Source organism: Sciurus vulgaris (assembly GCF_902686455.1).
Source record: "Sciurus vulgaris genome assembly, chromosome: 5".
Taxonomy (NCBI): Eukaryota; Metazoa; Chordata; class Mammalia; order Rodentia; family Sciuridae; genus Sciurus; species Sciurus vulgaris.
Genome location: NC_136465.1, coordinates 11654030 through 11676331, shown reverse-complemented (window position 1 = coordinate 11676331; position 22302 = coordinate 11654030). Strand labels below are relative to the sequence as shown.

At 44.6% G+C, this 22302-nt stretch overlaps 1 protein-coding gene across 1 annotated transcript in view; it reads right to left on the bottom strand.

Moving 5' to 3' along the window:
* Positions 1–14805: 14805 nt before the first annotated feature.
* EBF2 (EBF transcription factor 2) overlaps positions 14806–22302 on the bottom strand; it is a 180406-nt gene continuing 172909 nt past the window's right edge. Inside the window, exon 16 of the mRNA XM_079139033.1 lies at positions 14806–17657. Within this exon, the coding sequence (XP_078995159.1) occupies positions 17626–17657 (32 nt within the window). The 3' untranslated portion in view covers positions 14806–17625. The remainder of the gene's footprint in view (positions 17658–22302) is intronic.

Here is a 22302-nt window from a genome sequence, read left to right as displayed (position 1 = left end):
CTTGGGTTCGTCCCCAGGCGGACCAGGAATGCACAAGGACAGAGGAAAGGCGACAGACTGCCAGAGTGAGCTGCTGTCTGCAAGCTAAGGAGAGAGACCTCGAAGGAAACCAGGTGGGCAGGACCAAGGGGGCCCTCGACACCCTGGTCTTGTACATTCGGGTCCCCTGGAGGTGGTGGGCCGGGTATCCTGGTCTGTGGAGTCCTGCGCTGTCCGGCAGGCTGCTGCCCTCCGTGATGGAGGCCTGCGTGGGGCCGCGACCACCCGGGCTGCTCCCGGGCGTCCCGAGGAGCTTGCTTTGCCCCCGTTGCTGGTTTACTCTGGGCAGTGAATCTTGTCTGAATGGTTCTGTGGTGCCCACAGCAACGCCTTGAGTGGCTTTAAACCCCCAGTGTCATGTGGACAAGACCCAGTGCAACTAAACGTCTGAAAGCCAGCGCAGGGCCGGCTCCTAGTCAATGGCCGCCTGTACCTCCTGGTGGCTTCTGCATGAAGTCCCTGCTTTGTCTTCACCACGACTCTCAGCAGGTGCCGATCGGAGGGTGGTCTCAGAGCTCCTGTTACCCAGATTTATGTTTCCCTATCACTGAGTTTCGCTGTTCCTCTCCTGCCTGTCTGGGTCACCTCCTTGTCTATCCTGGGACACACCTAAGTGCTTTTCCTGAGCCTTTGCTAACACGCTTGCTAATGGTTCTGTCTGAGCAGAAGTTTTCAGGACCCATCCTTCGAGAAGTTCGGTCAAACCCCTCTGCTGCAAAACGCTCTTGCCTACTCGTCTCAGTAAGAGGGAAATGTTCTTTCTCTTCCCTTGACCCCAACGTTTTACATCCTGGGTGATTCTGGAAGCTGCTGCTCTCTGCGCAGCTGTGCTGGGCTACCGTGAGAGGACAGGGGCCCTGAATTCCATTCTTGAGGACCAAACCTTGGTTTCGGTATAAAGATCGATCCCCAGTGCACACGAGCCAGGGCGTCCTGGCGCTGCCTCTACCAACATGCGTTCTGAGTGGGGGACTGGACGTTATCGCTGGTGTCCTCCTTTGTCTCCAGTAACACGTGGACGCGTGTGTCCAGGGGCACCTTCACCTGAGCTAGAAGAGGAACGGGATGTCCAGAGACCTCGAGGTTGGGCTGGGTCCCATCCCTGTTCTCTGTGCAGCCTCAGGACACCAGTTAGGTAAAGGAGGAGGGGGCCCCAAACGGGCCACATAGGCCCCCGTCTGCTCTGAGCCTTAGACATCCTTCTGCTTGGATCTATGTCTTCACATGTCTTTTCGCCTCTTTTTCTTTTTTTTTTTTTTTTAATTTTTTAAATTGTCAGTGGACATTTACTTATTATTTAATGCAGTGCTGAGAATCCAACCCAGGGCCTCACACATGCCAGGCAAGCGCTCTACCACTGAGCTCAGCCCCAGCCCTTTGCCTCTTTTTCTTAAACGATATTTTATTAAGGCCTGGAAGAGATGTACAATAAACTGAGCACATTTAAAGCGCACAATGCGATGAGCTGGGACAGATGTAAACACCAGGACACACTATCGCTGTGACGAGAGTGAACAGCATCACCCCTGCAGGTTTCCCCAAACCCTTTTGTAATTTCCCCTTCATCTCTGGCAACCACAGATCAGCTTTCTGTCATTACAGGTAAGTCTTCAGTTTCTAGGATTTTATAGAGATGGAACTATACAGCTTGTAGTTTTTATTTTTAAAAACAATTTTCAGGTATAATTTACATATAGTGAAATTCATTTATTTTATTTTTAAGTTTAATTTATTTAATTAATTATTTTTTATTGTAAACAAATGGGGTACAACTTGTTTCTCTGGTTGTACATGAAGTAGAGGCATACCATTTGTGTAATCATACATTTATATAGAAAATGGTGTTTGCTTCATTCTGTTATTTTTTTCCTCCCCCCACCCCTTCCACCTGTTTTCCCTCTATACAGTCCTTCCTTCCTCCATTCTTGCCTCCCTTCCACCCCCCATTATGTATCATCATCTGCTTATCAGTGAGATCATTCGTCCTTTGGTTTCTTGAGATTGGCTTATCTCACTTAGCATGATATTCTCCAATTTCATCCATTTGCCTGCAAATGCCATAATTCTATTATTCTTTATGGCTGAGTAATATTCCATTGTGTACATATACCACAGTTTCTTTATCCATTCATCCATTGAAGGGCATCTAGGTTGGTTCCACAGTCTAGCAATTGTGAATTGAGCAGCTATGAACATTGATGTGGCTGTATCTCTGTAGTATGCTGATTTTAAGTCCTTTGGGTATAGGCCAAGGAATGGGATAGCTGAGTCAAATGGTGGTTCCACTCCAAGTTTTCTAGGGAATCTCCACACTGCTTTCCAGAGTGACTGCACTAATTTGCAGCCCCACCAGCAATGTATGAGTGTACCTTTCTCCCCACATCCTCTCTAACACCTATTGTTGCTTTTATTCTTGATAATCGCCATTCTAATTGGGGTGAAATGGAATCTTAGTGTAGTTTCGATTTGCATTTCTCTTATTACTAGAGATGTTGAACATCATCCTCATATCAGATAATGTGGATTTCAAGCCAAAGTTAGTCAGAAGGGATAAAGAAGGATATTTCATACTGCTTAAGGGAAGCATAAATCAGCAAGACATAACAATCATAAATATCTATGCCCCAAACAGTGGCTCATCCATGTACATCAAACAAATCCTTCTCAATTCCAGGAATCAAATAGACCACAACACAATAATACTAGATGACTTTAATACACCTCTCTCACCACTGGACAGATCTTCCAAACAAAAATCGAACAAAGAAACAATAGATCTCAATAACACATCAATAATTTAGACTTAATGGACATATACAGAATATACCATCCAACCAAGAGCGAATACACTTTCTTCTCAAGCAGCACATGGATCCTTCTCTAAAATCCAACCTGGGGCCTTACACATTGCCAGGCAAGCACCACAAAGTATGCCACAAAGCTACTGTTAGCAAATACAAGAAGATAGAGATACTACCTTGTATTCTATCAGATCATAATGGATTGAAACTAGAAATAAATGACAATAAAAAACAGAAACTACTCCAACACCTGGAGATTAATAATACGCTATTGAATGATGAATGGATGAATGGATAACAGAAGAACATCGGGGGGAAAATCAAAAAATTCTTAGAGGTAAACAAGAACAAAGATACATCATATCAAAATCTCTGGGACACTATGAAAGCAAGTACTAAGAGGAATTTTATTTCATGGAGTGCATTCAAAAAAAAAAAAAAGAAGAAGAAAAAAAATCAACAAATAAATGACTAACACTACTACTCAAAGCCCTAGAAAAAGAAGAACAGAGGCACACCAAAAGTAGTAGAAGACAGGAAATAGTTAAAATCAGAGCTGAATCATGAATTGAAATGAAAGAAACAATCAAAAAATTCACAAAATAAAAAGTTGGTTCTTTTGAAAAAATACCGAATTGATAAACCTTAGCCAATTAACAAAGAGAAGGAGTGAGAAAACGCAAATTACTAAATTCGAATGAACAAGGAAATATACAACAGACCACATTGAAATTCATTTTATTTATAATGCATGTATTGTCGAGTTCTCCAGAGAAACAGAACCAATAGGTTTTGTGTGTGTGTGTGGTATGGGAGAGAGAGAGAGAGACAAAGATTGGTTTGCTTTAAGCATTTGGCTCACATAATTTGGCTCATATAATTGTAGGGGCTGGCAAGTCTGCTGTTCCTAGGGTAGACCAGAAGGCTGGGACTCACGGCAGGTGTTGACCATAATCTTGAGGCAAACTTTCTCTCTGCCTGGAGACCTCAGTTATTGCCTCTTTGGGCTTTTCAACTGATTGTGTGAGGCCCACCCATGCACAGAGTGAAGTCCCCACTTACTCCCAGTACAGGGATTGTGAGATGCACACTCCCTCTACAGAACACCTCCAGAGGCAACACCTGGATCTGTGTTGGGTACATGGGCTACCAAAGCCTGGCACACAAAAACCAACCAGCATCTAACTCATAGCTGGAGTCTTCCCTGAAGCTGGGTACGGTCACCTCAGTCTAGTTTGGATGAGTTCCATCACTCCAAGGCCTTAAGCAGCTCCTCCCTTGGATTATCTTGCCAAGTCTCTTTTTTGTCACTATGGTCATCAGAGAAAAGGGACCAAAGCTACTAGAGTTTCACTCTAGTTCAATTCTTCAAGCTCTTCCCACCTAACACATTTTAGCCAGGCTTTCTACAATCGGCTACTGCGAACTGAGGGCTACCACTCCCGCAAGTTCAGATCCCTGGACTCCGCGAGTGTCTGATTCCTGTTCCGTGCTCCATGTGCCTCCAGGGCACCTCGGTTTCCATTCCCATCACAACTCTGGGAGGAGAGGAGGCCTTGGCCCATTGGTGTGAAACAGGAAATAGAGCTTCAGGGAGGACAAGAGCCCGCACCATCAATCCATAGGTGACCCGAGGGTTGAAAATAGTTCTGATCTGCATGTGGCTTGACTGTGTCCCCCGAGCTGCTGGAAGCTTGGTCAGTGTGATGGTTTGGGGAAGTGGTGGGGGCCTTTATAAGGCGGGGCCTAGTGGGAGACCTATTTAGGTCTCTGGGAGTCATTCTCGAAAGAGCTTAATGGAGCTCTCACCAAGGTCCTGACTCATTTCTACAAGAAGCTAGTCATTAAGGGCAAGCCCCACTCCTGAGTCCCTCCAGCTCCTGTCTCACTGGGTCCCCTCTTCACGTGCGATCCCACCATTGTGAGGCCATCCGCCATGATGGCCAAACAGATGGGGCTGCTCAAACCTTGGCCTTTCGGCCTCCAGAACTGTGAGCTTGATAAACCTGTCGTCTCAATGAAGTACCCAGCCTCAGACATTTTGAAATAGCAAAAGAAAATGGACAAATACATGACTAAGCCCTTCCATTGCAGCCCAACTGCCCCCTTTCAGATCTTACCTGCACCGTGTCCTTTAAAAGTGCCTGATACAGCATCACATGCACCACGACAGGGTTCGTGCACGGGGGAAGGGACCTTGTGAAGGTCCTGAGTGCAGGGGGGCTTGGCTTGGGATGTGGAAGTCACAGGCAGGTTCATTTGGCATTTCCACTCATGCTTGAGAAAGGACAACCCAGAAAAGGCACAGGATTCATGCAGTTTTCTGTGTTGCGATGGTTGGAGTCCTTGGCTTTTAGAAAACTAGGTTAGAACATGTCGGAGGAAGCACCCTCCCCAGACTTATTCCCTGTTGCCTTTCTCTTGCCAACAGACAGAGAGCAGCCCGGTGCTTCTGAGGGCCTCCCGCGCTCCCTCCCGCCCGCTCCAGCTGCTGCCTCTGCCACGGGCTCCTTCCACTCTGCCATCCTGAGGAATGTCAAGGTGAGGCCTGGCCACGTTCGCTGTCACTTCCCGGGTGTTGATGCCATCAATCACGTCTCCGGTGTTGTCACAAGGAACAGCCCTCTCTATACTCCCCACATCAAATATGTCTGTCCTACAGGATAGAATTTTTGGTGATCCTTCCTATTTCTCTTGGATGCTTCCTTTCTGTTCCTAAGTCCTCTGTGAATTTATTTAACAGAACTTTTCTGCAACATGGTATTCAGTCCTGTGCCCACATGGATGGCCCTGCCAGGAAATCCTTCTGTTCTTTGTTTGAAGATCAAGTATATATCCTGTTCTCTCTCCATTTTTATCTCTTCTTCCACTCTAGGATATTCTTTTAAAAATTAACAAAAAAAAAAAAAAGAAGAAGATGATGATGATAAAGAAGAAGAAGAAGAAGAAAAAAAGGACAGACAAGTAGGAAAGAGTGTCAACTAGTATGAGAGCTACCTCTGCAATTTGGCAATGGGCTCATAGACTTGGGACCCAGGATTAGCAAAATACAGTTCAACACAGAGGAAAAATTGAGCCTGCTGCCTGAGCATTTCCTCAGGTTTCTGGATAGCCTGGTCTACCATCAATGTGCCAACCCTGCTAAACTCGAAGAAAGGCCCAATTCTGTAAGAGGCTTATTATACACAAAGGTGGTCTTTCTGGTTTTCCTGCAAAGCCAGGACAGTTTCCCAGAAGAGCTGGTTGATTTCTACACTCACCTCTCACACGTTCACCGAATTCAGGGAAGTGATAGATTCTTGGGCCTCCCCGACATGTGTAGCTGTAAGGACAGTGGAGTTAAGAATCGGTTGTTTTAGGTTTCAAAAATAAGAAAGTGAAGGCACCAGAGTGGGTAACTTCTGTGGCTTGTGCTGTAGGAATACATATGTCCTGGATTTTCCAGAACAACACTAATTTCAGATGTATTTCTACTTGTCAAGTCACAAGTTCTGATTGTTGGCTTACAAAATATGGTCACCTGGATTATAGGTGAGCCTGTGCAATGGGAGGTCATTGAAGTCACTAATTTTTCTTGGATGGTGTCAAACATGACTGAGCTCCACCAGTGTGCTCAATGAGTCAGTCATATTATTGAGATGATACAGTGCAGTTACCAGGGTGGTTCTGCGAATAATTAGAAACACATTTCTATATTTCAGAGGACCAAGGCAAGGAAAACATCACCAGGAAAATTTTACATGTGGGGACAATTATTCAACAGGCCCTTGGCTGGGATTTGTGGATATGAACATAATTCAGAGGCAAAAATGAAATACTAGAATAATACATGGAGACTTCTTTTATTGAAGCAGAATTACAGAACACAGGAATTAGCATTCAGCCAAGTCTTGATTATCCAAGGAATGATGACCCTTTGGTAGATGACCAAATTTTTTCCTGACCCTTTTCATTCCCATAATCTACTATTTCTCAAATTTGGGTAGTATATTTGGAAATTAAAAATCTAGAATTCATAAAAATTAAGGAATAAAATTCTTAAAAGTTCACGGTGTTTCTTAAATTATTTATATTATAATTATACTAAACCTCGCACAAAGCTAAAGTTGAAGTTCTCATGCTTTTATGTATGCTTGTTTAATAAAAGTAATTCACAAAGTAAAAAGAATAAAACCACAAAATCAATAAATTTTGTATTGACGATATTAATTCACAGCAATGGGTGATGTTTTACTGGAAGTGCATGTGACGTTTCCATGTACCCAAGAGGAGAGGAGAACCCAGCACTGGAGATGGGTCCTAGGGAGCCCAGAGCTCCCGAGTCCTCCATGGAACATGGTACCCCTGGCTCAGGGACTTATGAACCCCAGCTTGAGAAGCTCTGCTTTTATTCATGTGAAATTGATCTTACTTTTCTGGGTCCTGAGACTTACCAGGGCAAGGAGATATTCCAAAACCAAAATGGATCAGGTACATTCTTGTCAGTAAAAATTGTTGCTAAAGGGAATTTAGGCTCATTTGTAGATTTCAAATGGATAAAGTTGGGTCTCCTTTCACTGGTTTCTCATCGCCATGGATATTAGAGAACAAGCTATACTCTTGTCTCTCCAGAACGCTGCCTCCTGCACAGCAGGGCAGGTGGATACGTGCCTTCCCAAAGACCACTCTGAATTTTGAGTGACAGGAGCACCTCTATTAGGACAGCCTTACATGGCAAGGAGCCACTTGAAGCAGCCAGCCAACTAAACTCCTGTACTGTGACGTAAATGGCACCATACCACAACCAGCTCTTTAATCTTCTAAGTGTTTCACAAACATGGACCAATGAATATCTTCTTTCCTGTGCTGCCGGGGAGGGGGTTGTAAGGAAAGAGGGATGGGTGGCTTTCCAGATAAACACGTGTTTTATCCTCTTCCCAGGCGAAGGGAAAGAAATGAAACTGTACAGAGCTGAACGCTTGCTGTGTCTCCCACTTTGACATTCGTTATTTATTTTAAACTTCACAACAATCTTGGCAGGAAGGAATCTTGTCATAATGGTCTTCTTCTCTCCATTTTTACAGATGGGAAAATTACAGCTCATAAAGATAATTTTCTGGGGGCGAGGTGGGATTAGAACCCAGGCCTGCTGGCTTCCATCGCTCATACCCATTCCACTACTCCACAGTGCAGAGAATGGAAGCTTAGCATTTCCACGTTTTTAGTCGTTATCACTATTGTTGGCAAACCAGCATCTCAAATATTTCATGACCATAATATATCAAATTTATATAGCCCCAATCTGTGAGGCACTCGCGTTCCATGCAACTATTCAACTCTTGTTCAGTTCAGAAATGGGTGAATATTTGGATTTGATGCTCCAAGTCACTTTGGGCTCATTCTTGTTTTAAAAGCAATTTTTCATGGGTTCAAACTCTTGGACCTCGAAAAATCTGGGATTGAAAACAATGCTTGTGTTGTCCTCAAAAGTCATAGCCATGACACACCAGATGTTCTAGTCTATGATAAAAAAAAAATCTTATTAACTTTTTTAATGGAAGAAAACATAGACTGATGTTAGGACATATTGTTTATTCTTTGGTGTCATCACTTTAAAAAAACAGGGACTGCAGCTTCTCCTGTGTGTACCACTCCCTTCCAAGCACACAGAGTACTTAAGAGCTACTTCCTGCACGGTACCTATTGTTCCACCCTAATATTCACTGAACCAAAGGGTACCCAAGGTCAAACAATGGTCCCATTGCTAGGCACTCTTTTGTCCACACACCAACTTGAGCAAATGCCGTGCCTGGCTGCTCCCCTTCTTGGCACCTGTCAGATAAGGAGCTGTGGCCCTTCAGAGGGAGATGTTCCTTGACCCCAAGGCAGGACCAGGATTGAAATTCTGTGCCTTTGAAGATGATGAACCAGAGAAGGCAGAGTGGACTGGTGAGGGGAGAACTGGGGTACAAATTTGAGTCTGTGAGACTCTGAAAACCCATGTTGAAGCTATTATTGTTGAATTTACTGAGCATCACATGTAGGAATTCTGCATGCTCATTTGGTTGTTTATTTTTTATGGAGTGTCTACTCATGCCAAGTACTATTCTAATATTCTGGGAATACAGCAGTGAAGAGTCCCCCTCCCTGCAAAAAAAAAAAAAAAAAAAAAAAAATTCAGCCCTCAATGAAATTACATTCTCCAAAGTAGACGTTTTTCTTTTAATTCTAATAACTGTGCATGTATGTGTAGTTGTTACATGTATGCCACACGTATACATATATTGTACTTGTTTTGTGTTTAAAAAGGCTAGAATCAATGCAGTCACTTATTAAAGATTACACAGCCGGGGATGGTAGGACTTGAATTTAAATCCAGGTCTCTGAATTTTAGCTATTTCCACTTTTTCATACTGACTTCTGTCTATAAAATATGTTAAAAAAAAATTAGCAATCTGTTTTAGGGCAACAACCAAAACCACCTCCTATAATACTACCAGGGGTATGACAGCTTATGCGCCATTTTAACAGATTTCTAAGAGTCAGGCCATGGATCCTTTTGTGCTTGTTATTCATTATACCAAATTCCATCAGGACAATCTCTTTCATTTGTTGTTGTTTTGGGTATTGCTTGCATCTTACTTCCTGTGTTTAGCAGAATCCAATAGAGAGAGTGAAGAATGCGGCCATCGAGCTGGGGCACAGAGCGGTTATCTGCAAGGTCAAAAGTAAGTTGGTGTGTGGTGCTACAATGAAGAGGCGGGTCTCACACCTTCCCTTGCATTATCCTGTGCACTGCAGAGCTTCTGAGGTGATCCAGGCTACAAAGCTCTCGTAAGACACTTTCTGCCAATTCCCTCCTGAATCACTCAAGAAGATAGGGCTATGAGAAAGAAGGGCATGAGTTTCACCTTTGATGGAACCAGGAAAACAAGTGGCCCCCATCAAATGCATGGGAAAGGCTGGCAAGGGCAGCGGGAAGCAGACCAGGACATGGGAAGGCTGATGTGGACACGTCCGCTGCTGACGCTGGACAAAGCTCTTGGGACACAAGGGGCCACCCTGAAGGATAGCCCGCCATCTCTTGTTTGAAGCAAGTGTAATGAACATGCGGTCTGATTGCAGGCATGTCTCTGGACCCCATTTGGCAGAGGGAAGAAGCAGAGTAGCAGAACTGACAGAGGGAATTGTCCAAACAAGCTGTACTCGCCGGAACCAGCGAGCTGCTGAGGACGAGCAGCCTGCACTGTGAGCCGCGGCACAGACTCTGGTCCATTTTCCAAGGAAGAGGTAAAATCTGAAAGAAGTTCCTCTTTCTTACATACCCAGACACGTGCACACACACCACTGAAATAGGAATTTCTGCTAACCTGGAACATCACCTAGACCCTCCCGTCTCGTGTTCCTGGAAAATAGCTGGTTCAACTAAAGAAAGAAATTGAAGACCTCAGAAGATGGGAAGCTCTCCCATGTTCTTGGATAGGCAGAATTAATATTGTCAAAGTGGCCATACTACCAAAAGTGCTATAAGGATTTAATGCAATTTCTGTTAAAATTCCAATGATGTTCTTCATAGAAATAGAAAAAAAAGTCATGAAATTCATTTGGAAAAGTAAAAGCCCAGAACAGGCAAAGCAATCCTTAGTGAGAAAAGTGAAGCAGGAGGCATCACAATACAAGACCTTCAATTGTACCACAGAGATATAGTAACAAAAACAGCATGGTATTGACACCAAAACAGACATGAAGACCAATAGTATAGAATAGAAGACACAGAGACAAACACACAGAAATACAATTATCTCATACCAAACAAAGGTGCCAGAAACATATACTGGAGAAAAGATACCTCTTCAACAAATGGTGCTGGGAAAACTGGAAGTTCATATGTAATAATATGAAATTAGACCCCTATCTCTCACCCTGCATAAAACTCAAAAAGTAGATCAAGGACCTAGGCTTTAGAACAGAGACCCTGCATCTACTAGAAGAAAAATAGGCCCAAATCTCCATCATGTATTCTTAGGACCTGACTTCCTCAACAAGACTCCTAAAGCCCAAGAAATAAAATCAAGAATCAATAAATGGGATGGACAAATTAAAAACTTCTTTACAGCAAGAACATGAAGAGAGAGCCTGTGGAATGGGAGAAAATCTTTGCCACCTGCATTTCAGATACAGCATTAATCTCCAGGATATATAAAGAACTGAAAAAAAAACCAGCACGAAAACCCCAAATAACCCAATCAATAAATAGCAAAGGAACTGAACAGGCTCTTCACAGAAGAAGATATATATGATCAGTCAACAAATATATGAAAAAATGTTCAACATCACTAGCAATTAGAGGAATGCAAATTAAAACTACACTGAGATTTCATCTCACTCTAGTCAGAACAGCAATTATCAAGAATACAAGTAATGATAAATATTGACAAGGATGTGGGGAAAAAGGTACATGCATACATTGCTGGTAGGACTGTAAACTGGTGCAACCACTCTGGAAAGCAGTAGGGAAATTCCTCAGAAAATGTGAAATGGAACTGCCATTTGACCCAATTATCCCACTCCTCAGTATACACCCAAAGAACTTAAAATCAGCATACTATAGTGATGCAGCCACATCAATGTTTATAGCAGCTCAATTCACAATAGCTAAGCTATGAAACCAACCTAGGTGCCCTTCAACAGATGAATGGATAAAGAAAATGTGGTAGATATATATATACAAGGGAATATTACTCAGCCTTAAAGAAGAATTAAATTATGGCATTTGCTGGTAAATGGATGCAACTGGAGTCTATCATGCTAAGTGAAATAAGCCAATCCCAAAAAACCAAAGTCCAAGTGTTCTGTCTGATATGTGGATGCTAACGCACAATAAGGGGGTAGGGAGGAAAGAATAGAAGTTCATTGGGTTAGACAAAGGGGAGTGAAGGGAAGGGAGAGGGGATAGGAATAGGGAAGACAGTAGAATGAATTGGACATAACTTTCCTACATTCATATATGAAAACACAACCAGTGAAACTTCACATCATGTTACAACCACAAAAATGGGAGATTATACTCCATGTATGTATGACATGTCAAAATAGACTCTATCTAAAAGGAACAAATAAATTTTTTTAAAGAAAATAGCTGTTTCAGGAGAATCTCATTTTAATCAGAGATTATCCAAATGTATCAACTCAATTTTATAAAAATAACCTATGAGGGGTAAAAAGGAAAAGGAAAGGAAATAAATGTCCAGTGAAGAACCAGAAAAACGTTTTCATGGGCTGATGGCAATTCTTATCAAGTTCATTGTCATAACAAGAGAAAAAAAATCTCCAATTTTTCTATGAGATCATAGCTCAAAGCAGAGATGCAATTGCAATTTAAAAAATAAGAAACACAATAGAAAGTGATGAAGTAGAATCCAGCACAGCTTGTGGTCAATAGGGAAAGGGCAAAACAAGATTACATGAGAAATGAAAGCCAGGAGGAGCAGAGAGGGGAAGAGTGAGAAAGCAAGATACACTCAGAGCCCAAAGCACCGAGAGGACAGGGGAGATGCAGACGGTGGAGAGCAGCGATCCAACACAGGTACAACCGGAGTCCCTCACAAGAACCAGCATGAAGGACCAGAGCATGTATATTGATGTTATGATTAAAGAAAACTTTCCAGAAATAAAAAAAGACTTTAATCTATACATTGAAAGGGAAAGTAGTATCCCAGGGTCATGGAGGTAGGGGGGTGGGGGGGCGACAGAGAACAATCAACACCAAGCCACATCCACGTGAGGTTACTGTGCTTCAAAAGTACAGGAAGACTCCTTTGGGCCAGCAGACAACAAAATCACATCACACGTGAGCTAAGTGACCCTGGGATAGTCCCAGTCGACATCTGTTTTCCAAGCACAATAATTGATTGGATTCTTTCACTCTCAAATCCAGCACAATTTGTACAATAAATTCTAGGAGTGCCTTAGTTACCTAAGAGGAATACTAAAGGGGAGGGAGGAAGATTGGCATGGCTTCAGACATCTCCATAGCAACGCGAACACTAGGCAAGAGCAAAAACCACAAACCAAACCAACGAAACTCCTACAAAGTCCTCAAAGAAAGTGTAAACCCAGCCAAAACAGACGCTGAAATACTCAGCAACAGAGGAATCATTTGGGTGTAGTGCCCACACACCTGTAATGCCAGGGATTCTGGAGGCTGCTCCGCTGCCCTCGGCCCTCGCCTCCAGTGCCCAGGACCGCCCTCCGTCCACGACCCACGCTGGAGTCACGGTGACCTAGAGCATGAAGTTGGCGGCGTCACCCCTCGACTGAGCTGCTTGAGCAGCCTTCTGCTGTCTGCAGTGTAGTCTAAGCTCCTGGGTCTGGTGAACGAGGTGCTTTGGGACTTAGTCTCCATTAATTCTTGACGTTCTGAGTCTCCCCGCATCTTCACACGGGCGCCCCACGACCCCTCGGAACCCCTTGCCGCCGGTGTGTGCACCGCAAGCCCGTCGAGATTCGAGAGTGTGGTTGGCAAGTTATCTGGAATCGGAGTGGAAGGGACTCCTTCCTAAAAGGCCCAAGTTCTGGTTCTGGAGCGGCGGCTGAGCAGGGAACCCACGTGGGATAAGTTGCAAAGCCAACGGGCAGAGCGACGGGCCGGGGCTGCCAGCCAGAGCCGCCTCTTCACTTCCCTCCCGGGGCGGGTTTCCCGCGTCTGATTAGCAGCCAGTCCCCGTACAAGGTGGACATGTGGCACCACAGCTTTGATGAGCTGGCTGACCAGGAATCCCTGAGAAGTTATTCTCAAAGCGATGCCACTTGAGAGCGATTAGGGACGGCTACCCCTGGGGCTCGGCACTGAGCCTGCTCACGCACTCCCTCCAGCTCAGGTCTGCACACAGCGTGGGGACTGTCGCGTTCCCCCACTCATGAGCCTCCTGTCTAAAGCGGAGGCAGAGCCCACAGAGCGACAAACAAATGAACAGAGAGGATGACCAGGACCTGAACGCTCAGTGGCAGAGACCAAGGTCAGGGAAAGCCCCCTGGGAAGTCGGTACTGAAACCCAGGCCCACCATGCCAACACTCGGGGGCCCAGCCAGTCTTCATCGAGGAAAGCCGAGGCCCTGGGGCTTTCTCAGTTCGCTGTTCGGAACATCTGATCTACTTACGCCAGGAGGACCGTTTATGTGGTTGGAAGGTCTCTGTAGCCTTGTGGGAGAAACGAGAGAACCCATTTAAACTTGTGAATATTCTGATTGAAAATCATATTTAGGATCAAATTCCTCTAAGTGTGTTTCCTGCAGTTCCTTTTACATATCACTGCTCAGGTTGTCCCTCCCACCTGGGACAGTCACTACCACCTCTGTTACAAAATGCCGGGCACCCTTGGAGGCCTGGAGTAGGCCCGCCAGTGGACCCTCTCTGACCACCGTGGCCCTCTGTGATGGCTCCAGCCCCTGTGTCTTCCTGTGGAGATGTCCTCTATGCATCGTGTCCCCCTGGAGACAGGTGCTGTGCCCCTTTCCTAAGACTTAAGAACAGACATCAAGCCCATCCTCCAGTTCTTCACCCAGTATCTGATGGATCAGTTTTCAGCATGGCTTCAACAGTAGCCTTAAGTCCTGGTGGACAGCCAGCTGCCTCAAGAACATCATGAGCAAATAGAGCAAATTGGGTCTTTGGAGTTCGGGGTTTTTTATGGAAGAATTTGACCAGATGGGTATGGATAAATAGAGAGAACTGACACGATGTCATTCATAAGCTCTCCTCCAGGTAAGTACCATAGTACACTTTCCATGTAGGTAAAAGCTGTAATAAAATTTCCTCAACTAGAGGAAAATTCTAGAGACCACAGTTATAAGGAAACCACTCAAGTCAAGAACAAATCCCAAACCAAATTTCTCTAAAATACACAAAACAAAAAAAGAAAAAAAAAAAAAAAAAAAAAAAAAAAAAGGAAAGAAAGCCAAGGTCCAATTTTTACAGTACAAAAATTTTATTTTTTTTTTGTTAGGATAATTTAAAGTTTAAAACTGAAGTAGACATATTCATTTTACAAACAAGATATTCTTTCATAAGTAAGACCATTAAAAACAGTAAACAAAAAAGCCGTCTTTACAAAAAGCTCTGTGCATAGCAACTTTATGCCGTATATAACTGACAAAGCAAAACAATAAAGTAAAACTATACAGTTTGAAAATGAGATCATACTGTACAAAAGGTAGAGAAGATAATGGTTGTTAAACCATGCATACTGCAATGTGCAAAGAAAAACTGGGAAGAATTTCGATGCTCTAACAAAAACATGAGATAAATAATGAAGTAAATTGTCCCTTTAAATGAAAAATCGTACACAGCTCCTCTTACAAAGGTCGGATAGAATTTTGTAGTTACCTATAGAAATACTTGTATTCCAAGTGGCACAAAAATAACCTGGGACCGGATGAGTCAATAACAATGACTAAGGAGGACAGTGTAGCTCTGGTTTTAATTTATTAGTACACTAAAAATAATCCTTACACACATTTGTACAATTAAATAGACCTGTTGCTGCCAAGGTTCTAGCTGAATGGTCAAGGATGTCAGGCATTTAGTTACACATTTCTCGGTGTAAAGCTACCAACAATTCTACAATCATTTTGAAGACAGTACTGTACTCATCTTCATGCAGAAGCAAGATTCACAGGTTCTAAAAGCAATGCTACTTAAAAAAACATTTTCCTTATGTTGGATTGGCTCAAATCCAGCTCTGAACATGCTTAATTTTGTTCTGCCTTCACTTTGGGATGGTAATGTTTGTCTTCCACCCATCTCTTCCCCTTCCCTTGAATTTCTTGCTGGGGAACTTTTTCGCCTACATTTCCACGTATTTTGGTGCTGGAAGCCCTGGCTGCGAGGGCCTGTCAGCAGCAGTTATAAGCATGCCACATTTCCAAAACCTTGGATTCTCAATGTGCATAGAAAAAGTATAGGTTATATTGGATAATTCCAGAGTGAGCTAAAGGCAAACAGGAAAGTCCGGGTTGGGTATGGGGGGGCATGAATCAGTGGGGCAAAAGAGGTCATCTAAAAGTTGGCTCAGATGTACTAAGGATGTTTTCCCATGATAGCTGCATCAATTCCTAATGTTAGAACCTCAACCAAGGACCCCAAACTAAGTCTGTGTATAGACTCTACTGTGGTGCCAGTGAGTCGAAAAGAGAACCCCAAGTGGGAAAAGATGATACCGTTGTCGGCAATCCAAGCACATCTGGACTATGTCCAGGATCAGCCGGGCTTTCCAGAACCAACCACTGTGAGCAGCTACTGCAAGGTTTTCTCCCTAAGGACTAGTCATGGAACTACAGAGGGCTGAATAACCCCACTACTTAGAACACAGGTGGCCCTGATCTCTGAATCTCCCAAGAAACCGGATTTCCATGGCTTTGAACATGAGGAGAGAGCCTGAGGGAATGTTCACATTTCTCCTCCACATCTCCTCCCACTCTAGTCTGAAAACAGTATCAAGTGGGATATATATTCTTTTCAAGAGAGTTTAATAACATAAAAGAGGAAATCTGTCGACAGAGTCACACTCGGCCACTCTAAGACTGATCCTGAGAGTCTAAGAAAGAGTCACCGTCTGCAGACTCTGTTTCTGAATTTCTTTGGGGCTTTATGTCTCTGTACTGAGTTAGGCCACCAAAGAGGAGGAAGCGTGTGGCTCTGGCAAGGAAGAATTCCAAAGGGCCCTTGGTTAGCTTTGGCTCTTCTTGAAGGTGTGACACTTCTTCCCTGGGGATGCTCCAAGAGGGGGAATCTCTACATTGTCAGGGGAGACTGTTGAAAGCTAAGATGGATTTTAAAAAACTATTCACAAAGGGTGAACAGCAAAAGGGATACGTAGACCATTTAAGAAAGCAGATGGAGCTGAGAACGATGTGATGCGTACAGGCATGTACTTGAGTCTTGGTTTTTGCGGTGGGTTGCTCTGTAGGAATCTATGGAAGTTACATGTTCTTGTCCATGGGTCAATAAAATGATGGCAAAAGAGGGGGATGCAGGCTGGGGGGTAGGAGTCTAGGAAGTAACTGTAGTAATAATCACACACTTTTAAAACTTGTTACTACATGTTTGCATCATCTTCATTTTACATCAGAAAGAGAAATTCTTCTCTCTTCCAGAAAAAAAAAGTCTTAATTTCTACCTCTACTTACAATAAGTTACACGTTTATTTATTTAAATAATTGTAAAACATTTTAAAATTTTTCCCTTTTTTGTTTGTTTTTTTTTAAAGAGATTAAACTATAAGCAAACACACATACATTTCATCATTCAATTCAGATTTCATTTTAAGAAAGTCTTCCATGCTGGTACCCTGTTTTGTTCAATTTTTTTTTTCTGCATAAACTAAATTGGTATCTGAAAGGCTTCATAGAAAATAGAAACTTTCAACTTTTTTTCCTACAAAGAAAAACAAATAGTATCCAAAATATTAAGCATGAATTGTTTTGCCAATTTTTTTCTTAAATATTTTACAAACATAGGAAGGTGGTTCTCATAATGTTCATAACAAAGAATTGCATTTCTGCTCTTAGCACTGACTACGTCAATGACATCTTTTGTCCTTGTCCCCAGGAGGGTCAGTTTGTGTAGCGACCGTCAGAGCTGCAGGAGACACGTGACCTAGCAAGACGGCGGTTCCTTGCACTCTGAGGTCTGCCCATCACGTCCACGGGGACACGATGCTCCCCAAAGAGCTCAGAGTGCTTTCCTCATTATTGGTCCATCAGAATAAGTAGTTTTGTGCTATGAGAAAGCAGTTCTTCCTCCTCTTTACATCGGGGGCACCACAAGTCCCGTCATGGCTGTAAGGAAAGAGCAGCACAGGAATGAGACCTGCAGGCTTTTATGTGAAAGCCTACCTGTACCAAGAGAGGAGCAGGGGCTGGGAGTGACAGAGTCTGAAACCATCCAGGGAGATGGTGCCCTCCGCTGATATGGGGACCGGTTTTCTCCAGGTTTGGGTTTCCAAGACAGAAGCCTTAAGGGATCACCGAAATACACACAAAGCTTGTGGAAGTTTTTTGGGGAGTGGGGGCCAAGGGTTACATTTTGTTTTAGATTCCTGGGTTGTCTAAATGAGATGCTAGATACAAACAGGTGAACTAAATTGCAAAATATGTGAGCTATATTTTTCATTATTAGACTAAAATAATTTCCAGATGACACTGTTCCAAATCACTTCGGCCCGAAACTTCAGCTGTTGAGCCTGTTGACTGATTAGGCATCACTTACAACAGACCCAGCTTTCTAGCCATCCCACGTGTCTGAGGGTCAGGGATGTGGCTTTATATCCATTCTAACCTATACCTGATTAGTGCTTTTCCTTTTTTTCCCCCTTAAGGAGCTCATTTTCCTCTGGTGCTCACTGCTGATACGTGACTCCACTCACTGCTGGTCCACTAGAATGGAAGACTTAATTTAGTTGCTAACTCGGGAGCATCCCAATCTCCACTCCTCAGGTCCTGTCCAAGTGTGGTGTCCAGAGTCTCCTCCATCGAGTCAAGAGGAGGCTAGCGATGCCTGTCTGGGCGAACTCAGGTCCCAGGCTTCCCCTTGACCTTGGACATACAATAGCATAAGCAGGATACTGAAACATCACATGGGAAACCTGTTCCTCTGGTCTTGGCTTTGACATGACAAGTCCTAAATGTTCACATCCTTGGAAAATAGCAGAGTAGGTTTCCCTGCCACCAGACTTCTAAGTGTCCTCTGGTATTTGGTTCTGTGATTTATCCCGTTGTCTACATGATGTCTAGGGGACAGCAAATATCACAGGAGCATTTGGCTGAGCAGCGACTACTAAGCCTTCGAGGGGAGATGGCTGAAATATTCTCCACTTTCCCCAATCTGCCCAACTCTCTCTTTTCCCTTTCCTCTCTCTCCCTTCCTCTCTCTCTCTCTCTCTCTCTCTCTCTCTCTCTCTCTCTCTCTCTCTCTCTCTGGCTCACCTCCTGCTTCCCCCTTTCTCCACCCTAGCTGGTCCTCTCAGGCAAAATCGTCAGCCATCTATTTCCCTGCCCATACAGGCTTTATTGAATGTTTGTGAGATCTGGATTAAGGTCTTACACAGCCAGCAAAGCCTTAATTATTTTTGCCTGTATTACTATATATTGAATCGATGTAACTTTTCAATAAAGGCAGTTCAATTCTGGACACTCCCTGATGATTTGGGGATATAGCAACTCAAGTAATTATCCCAGAGTGTAGGAGGTTTTTTTTTTTTTTTTTTTTTTTTCCTAGAGGGAACTGGAAAATGAATCAGACACACAGTGTATAATATCATCTTGACAATCCATACTCATCAGCTGCGAATGCCTGATAAATAAGGCAGAAGCGGGTACGAGGAGTGCTGTACATCTCGCTCTCTGGCAGTAGAATTCCAACTCACGTCCTCACCTTTATCTTTTCTGCTTTACTTAAAACTTCTCATCCCTTTCCCTTTTCTGGGTCTTAGAGAGTTACCAAAGAGTGTTTGGAAGGGCCCCAATGCCCTTCTCCCTAGTCCTACATCCAACTCTGGATCTGGGCTAGATGGAGACCTTGACTTTTCAACTTGTGGAAACCAGACCCAAATGACAGAAAGAAGATTCGAGATGGAGACAAAGCAAGCATTTTCATGGGTGGGCAGAGATGCTGTTCACTGTGCGGAACGTCCATTTCCTTTTTACCTCGGGCATTTCATGAGAAAGCAATAATCTCCCTTTGGTCCAAGTGGCAAGTAGATATGGGCGAAAGGTGAAGGGTAAAGGGGAATTTCATGATGACTGTCCCTGGGTAGACTGGGATCTGATAGTGCATGGGCTCTGGAGTCTGAAACTCTGCGATCCAGTCACTGATCACTGTGACCTTGGACCAATGATGATCACCGCTTGTCCAATGATGATCACCACCTGACTCTAAGGAGGTAATTTGTGCAGGGCACTCAGTTCAGCACGCCTACTCAGCCCAAGTCACAGGGAGTGTTGACTGAGCACCTCTGTTGACAATTAAGATGATGTCACCTCACAACTGGCTAGAGAAGAACCCCTCACAGACACCTCTGCCCACATTTCCTCTCCCCCATCTGTCTCTGAGAAGATGGAGACCCCAGCTTTTGAGACCCTGCAGTTACAGGATATGTTCATTTCGTGCCTGTGGACAGTACGTTAAATGTCATCTTGGTCTCCTACCTCTCCATATCGACAGGACCTGAGGTGCTGGACGCTGGGCCTCCATTCGCCTGGTCTAAAATGGGCTGAGCAAGAGGCAGTCACATACTCTTTCCATCAATAATACCTTTGAAGGTACTCCTCGAATTCACTGTTATCTCTCCAGGCTGCAGGTTTCCATAGTTCTTTGCATTTTTTTTTTTTAAGGCTACAACCCTTAATTGGCAAGTACTCCTTCCCCTTTCCCTCTCTTCCTCCTCCTTTTTCTTTCTAAGGTTCAAATCACCAGGGAAATTGGGAGGAAATGACAGGATGACAAAGAGATCTGGGGCTTCACAGTGATTCCATAGAAATGGAGCCCAAGCCCAGAGCCTGTGCCCAAGTGTGGCCAGCTACGTGATCTCCCCTGCAGGAGCAATCCAGAACGCAGAGCTCAGCCACTGTCCCAGCACAAGCCTCTGACCTCAGTGACGGGACGTGTGCGTGGCCATGGACCCTGCCGTGGCTGCTTCCACAGGGAACCTTGCCAAGTCCACCCAAGGCCGACTCAGACCTGGCTCTGGTGACAGTGGGCCATGAAAACTCTACCCTGGCTCCCTGCAGGCCCAGGGGCCCCGCAGGTGAGTCTCCCTGGGTAGAACAGACCAGATGGAGATGGGTGACAGCCAACTCTGCACACAGAACTCAGTGCACACGTGAGAGGAGGTGGGGGAGGCTTGCAGGTAGGGGTCATGTGACACTTTTTCCCTTCAAGTAAAGCTGAGCCTATTTGCTGAATTTCCAGGAATAGGAAAGGGCCACGTTCTTCCCGTCTCCCCCCATGCCAACGTGGAGGAAAGCCTGTTGTCACTCTGAGTCTCTCCTGTCCTGCCCACTCTGGGTTTTCCCCACTCGGTTTAGAGTCTGTACGTAAAGCCAGAGAACTCAGAGGGGAAACGACACCTCTGAAGTGGTTGAGTGTGTGGGGGCGGGGGGCCCTCAGCAATAGTTTTCATTTCCGCCTGGAGATGCAGCCGTCCTGGAATAGGTCTGGCCTAACCCTGGAGACAGGGCAGAGACCACAGGCTTTGACAAGAGATGGGGCAGCTAGGGACACTAAGCTCCAGGCCAAGCTGTTTCTCTAAGTTTAGACACATGGGTGAAAACAAAATAAAACAAAATATTTGCATAGAATATTTAAATGTTTCCAACTACCCACATGTTGGGTGGCATGGGGTCCCAGCTGCTTGGTCTAGTGAGAAGGGCAGGAATTTTCAGTCTCTCTTCCCAATGCTGGGTTCAGTTTTTGTTTTGTTTTTCTCTGTCAAGACCCTGGAGTCAGAGGACACGTCATCCTCACTAACGTAGCAAACCTCTCCAGTCCCTTCTCAGCCACAAATGCAGAAGGAGCCCTCGCTGGTGTCCCCAGATGATTGGGAGCCCGTGCACTGTTAAGGAGGCCCAGGAGCTGCAGTCTCCAGTGTGGCACAACCCATCCCAGGCTCCCCACTGAGCTCTGCTCAACTCAAGACTCGGACCCTCAAGGGGTTAACTGAATGTCACTCTCTGGTCTTATCCGACATGCCTGTCCTGGATATTGTCATGTCGGACATAGGAACCGCCTAAAAACAATGGCGATCCATCCCGCACAGCAGTTTCCAATTTGCCTCTCGCTATCAGCGGCCTCCTACTCACAACGGGATGATTAGACTCTCATGTACTCATCGCATTTGTGTTACGTCACGTCATATTATATTTTAGGACACTGCTCAAAAGTGGGTTTGACAGGTGAGATTAATTTTTGTTCTTAGAAACAGTATGTCTTTAACTCTGTCTCCCCTGCGCCACCCTCGATCAGACACCTGCTATCAATTTGGCTAGCACGTAACCAGCATTCTCAGGACTTGCTGGTTGCTCCTGACGGATTCTTCCACGTGAGCTGCTGGAAGATATGTGCACTGCAGATGGCAAGCCAGTGAGGGAGGACGCAATCACCACGTGGCATCTGGTGGGGTGAAACAGTGGAATGGCCCATGGACAGCATAGTGCCGGAGATTCCAGACACCTTGGGTGGCAGGTGTGGTTCTCGCACAGTTACTGCGACCTGCAGTTTGCTGACTTCTCCACCCCGACCCTCCACCCACACTTGCTTTTAGATGGAGAACAAGCCCATTTGCACAGGCTGTTCAGGACTCATGATGCAAACACCAAAGCACCTCTCTGCAGGTGAGGAGCCAGAGCTAGAGGATGACGTAGAGGGTTCCTCTTACTGCAGGCAGGGTGGCACCTGCGTGGTGCGCGTGCCCAAAGCAGTACCTCC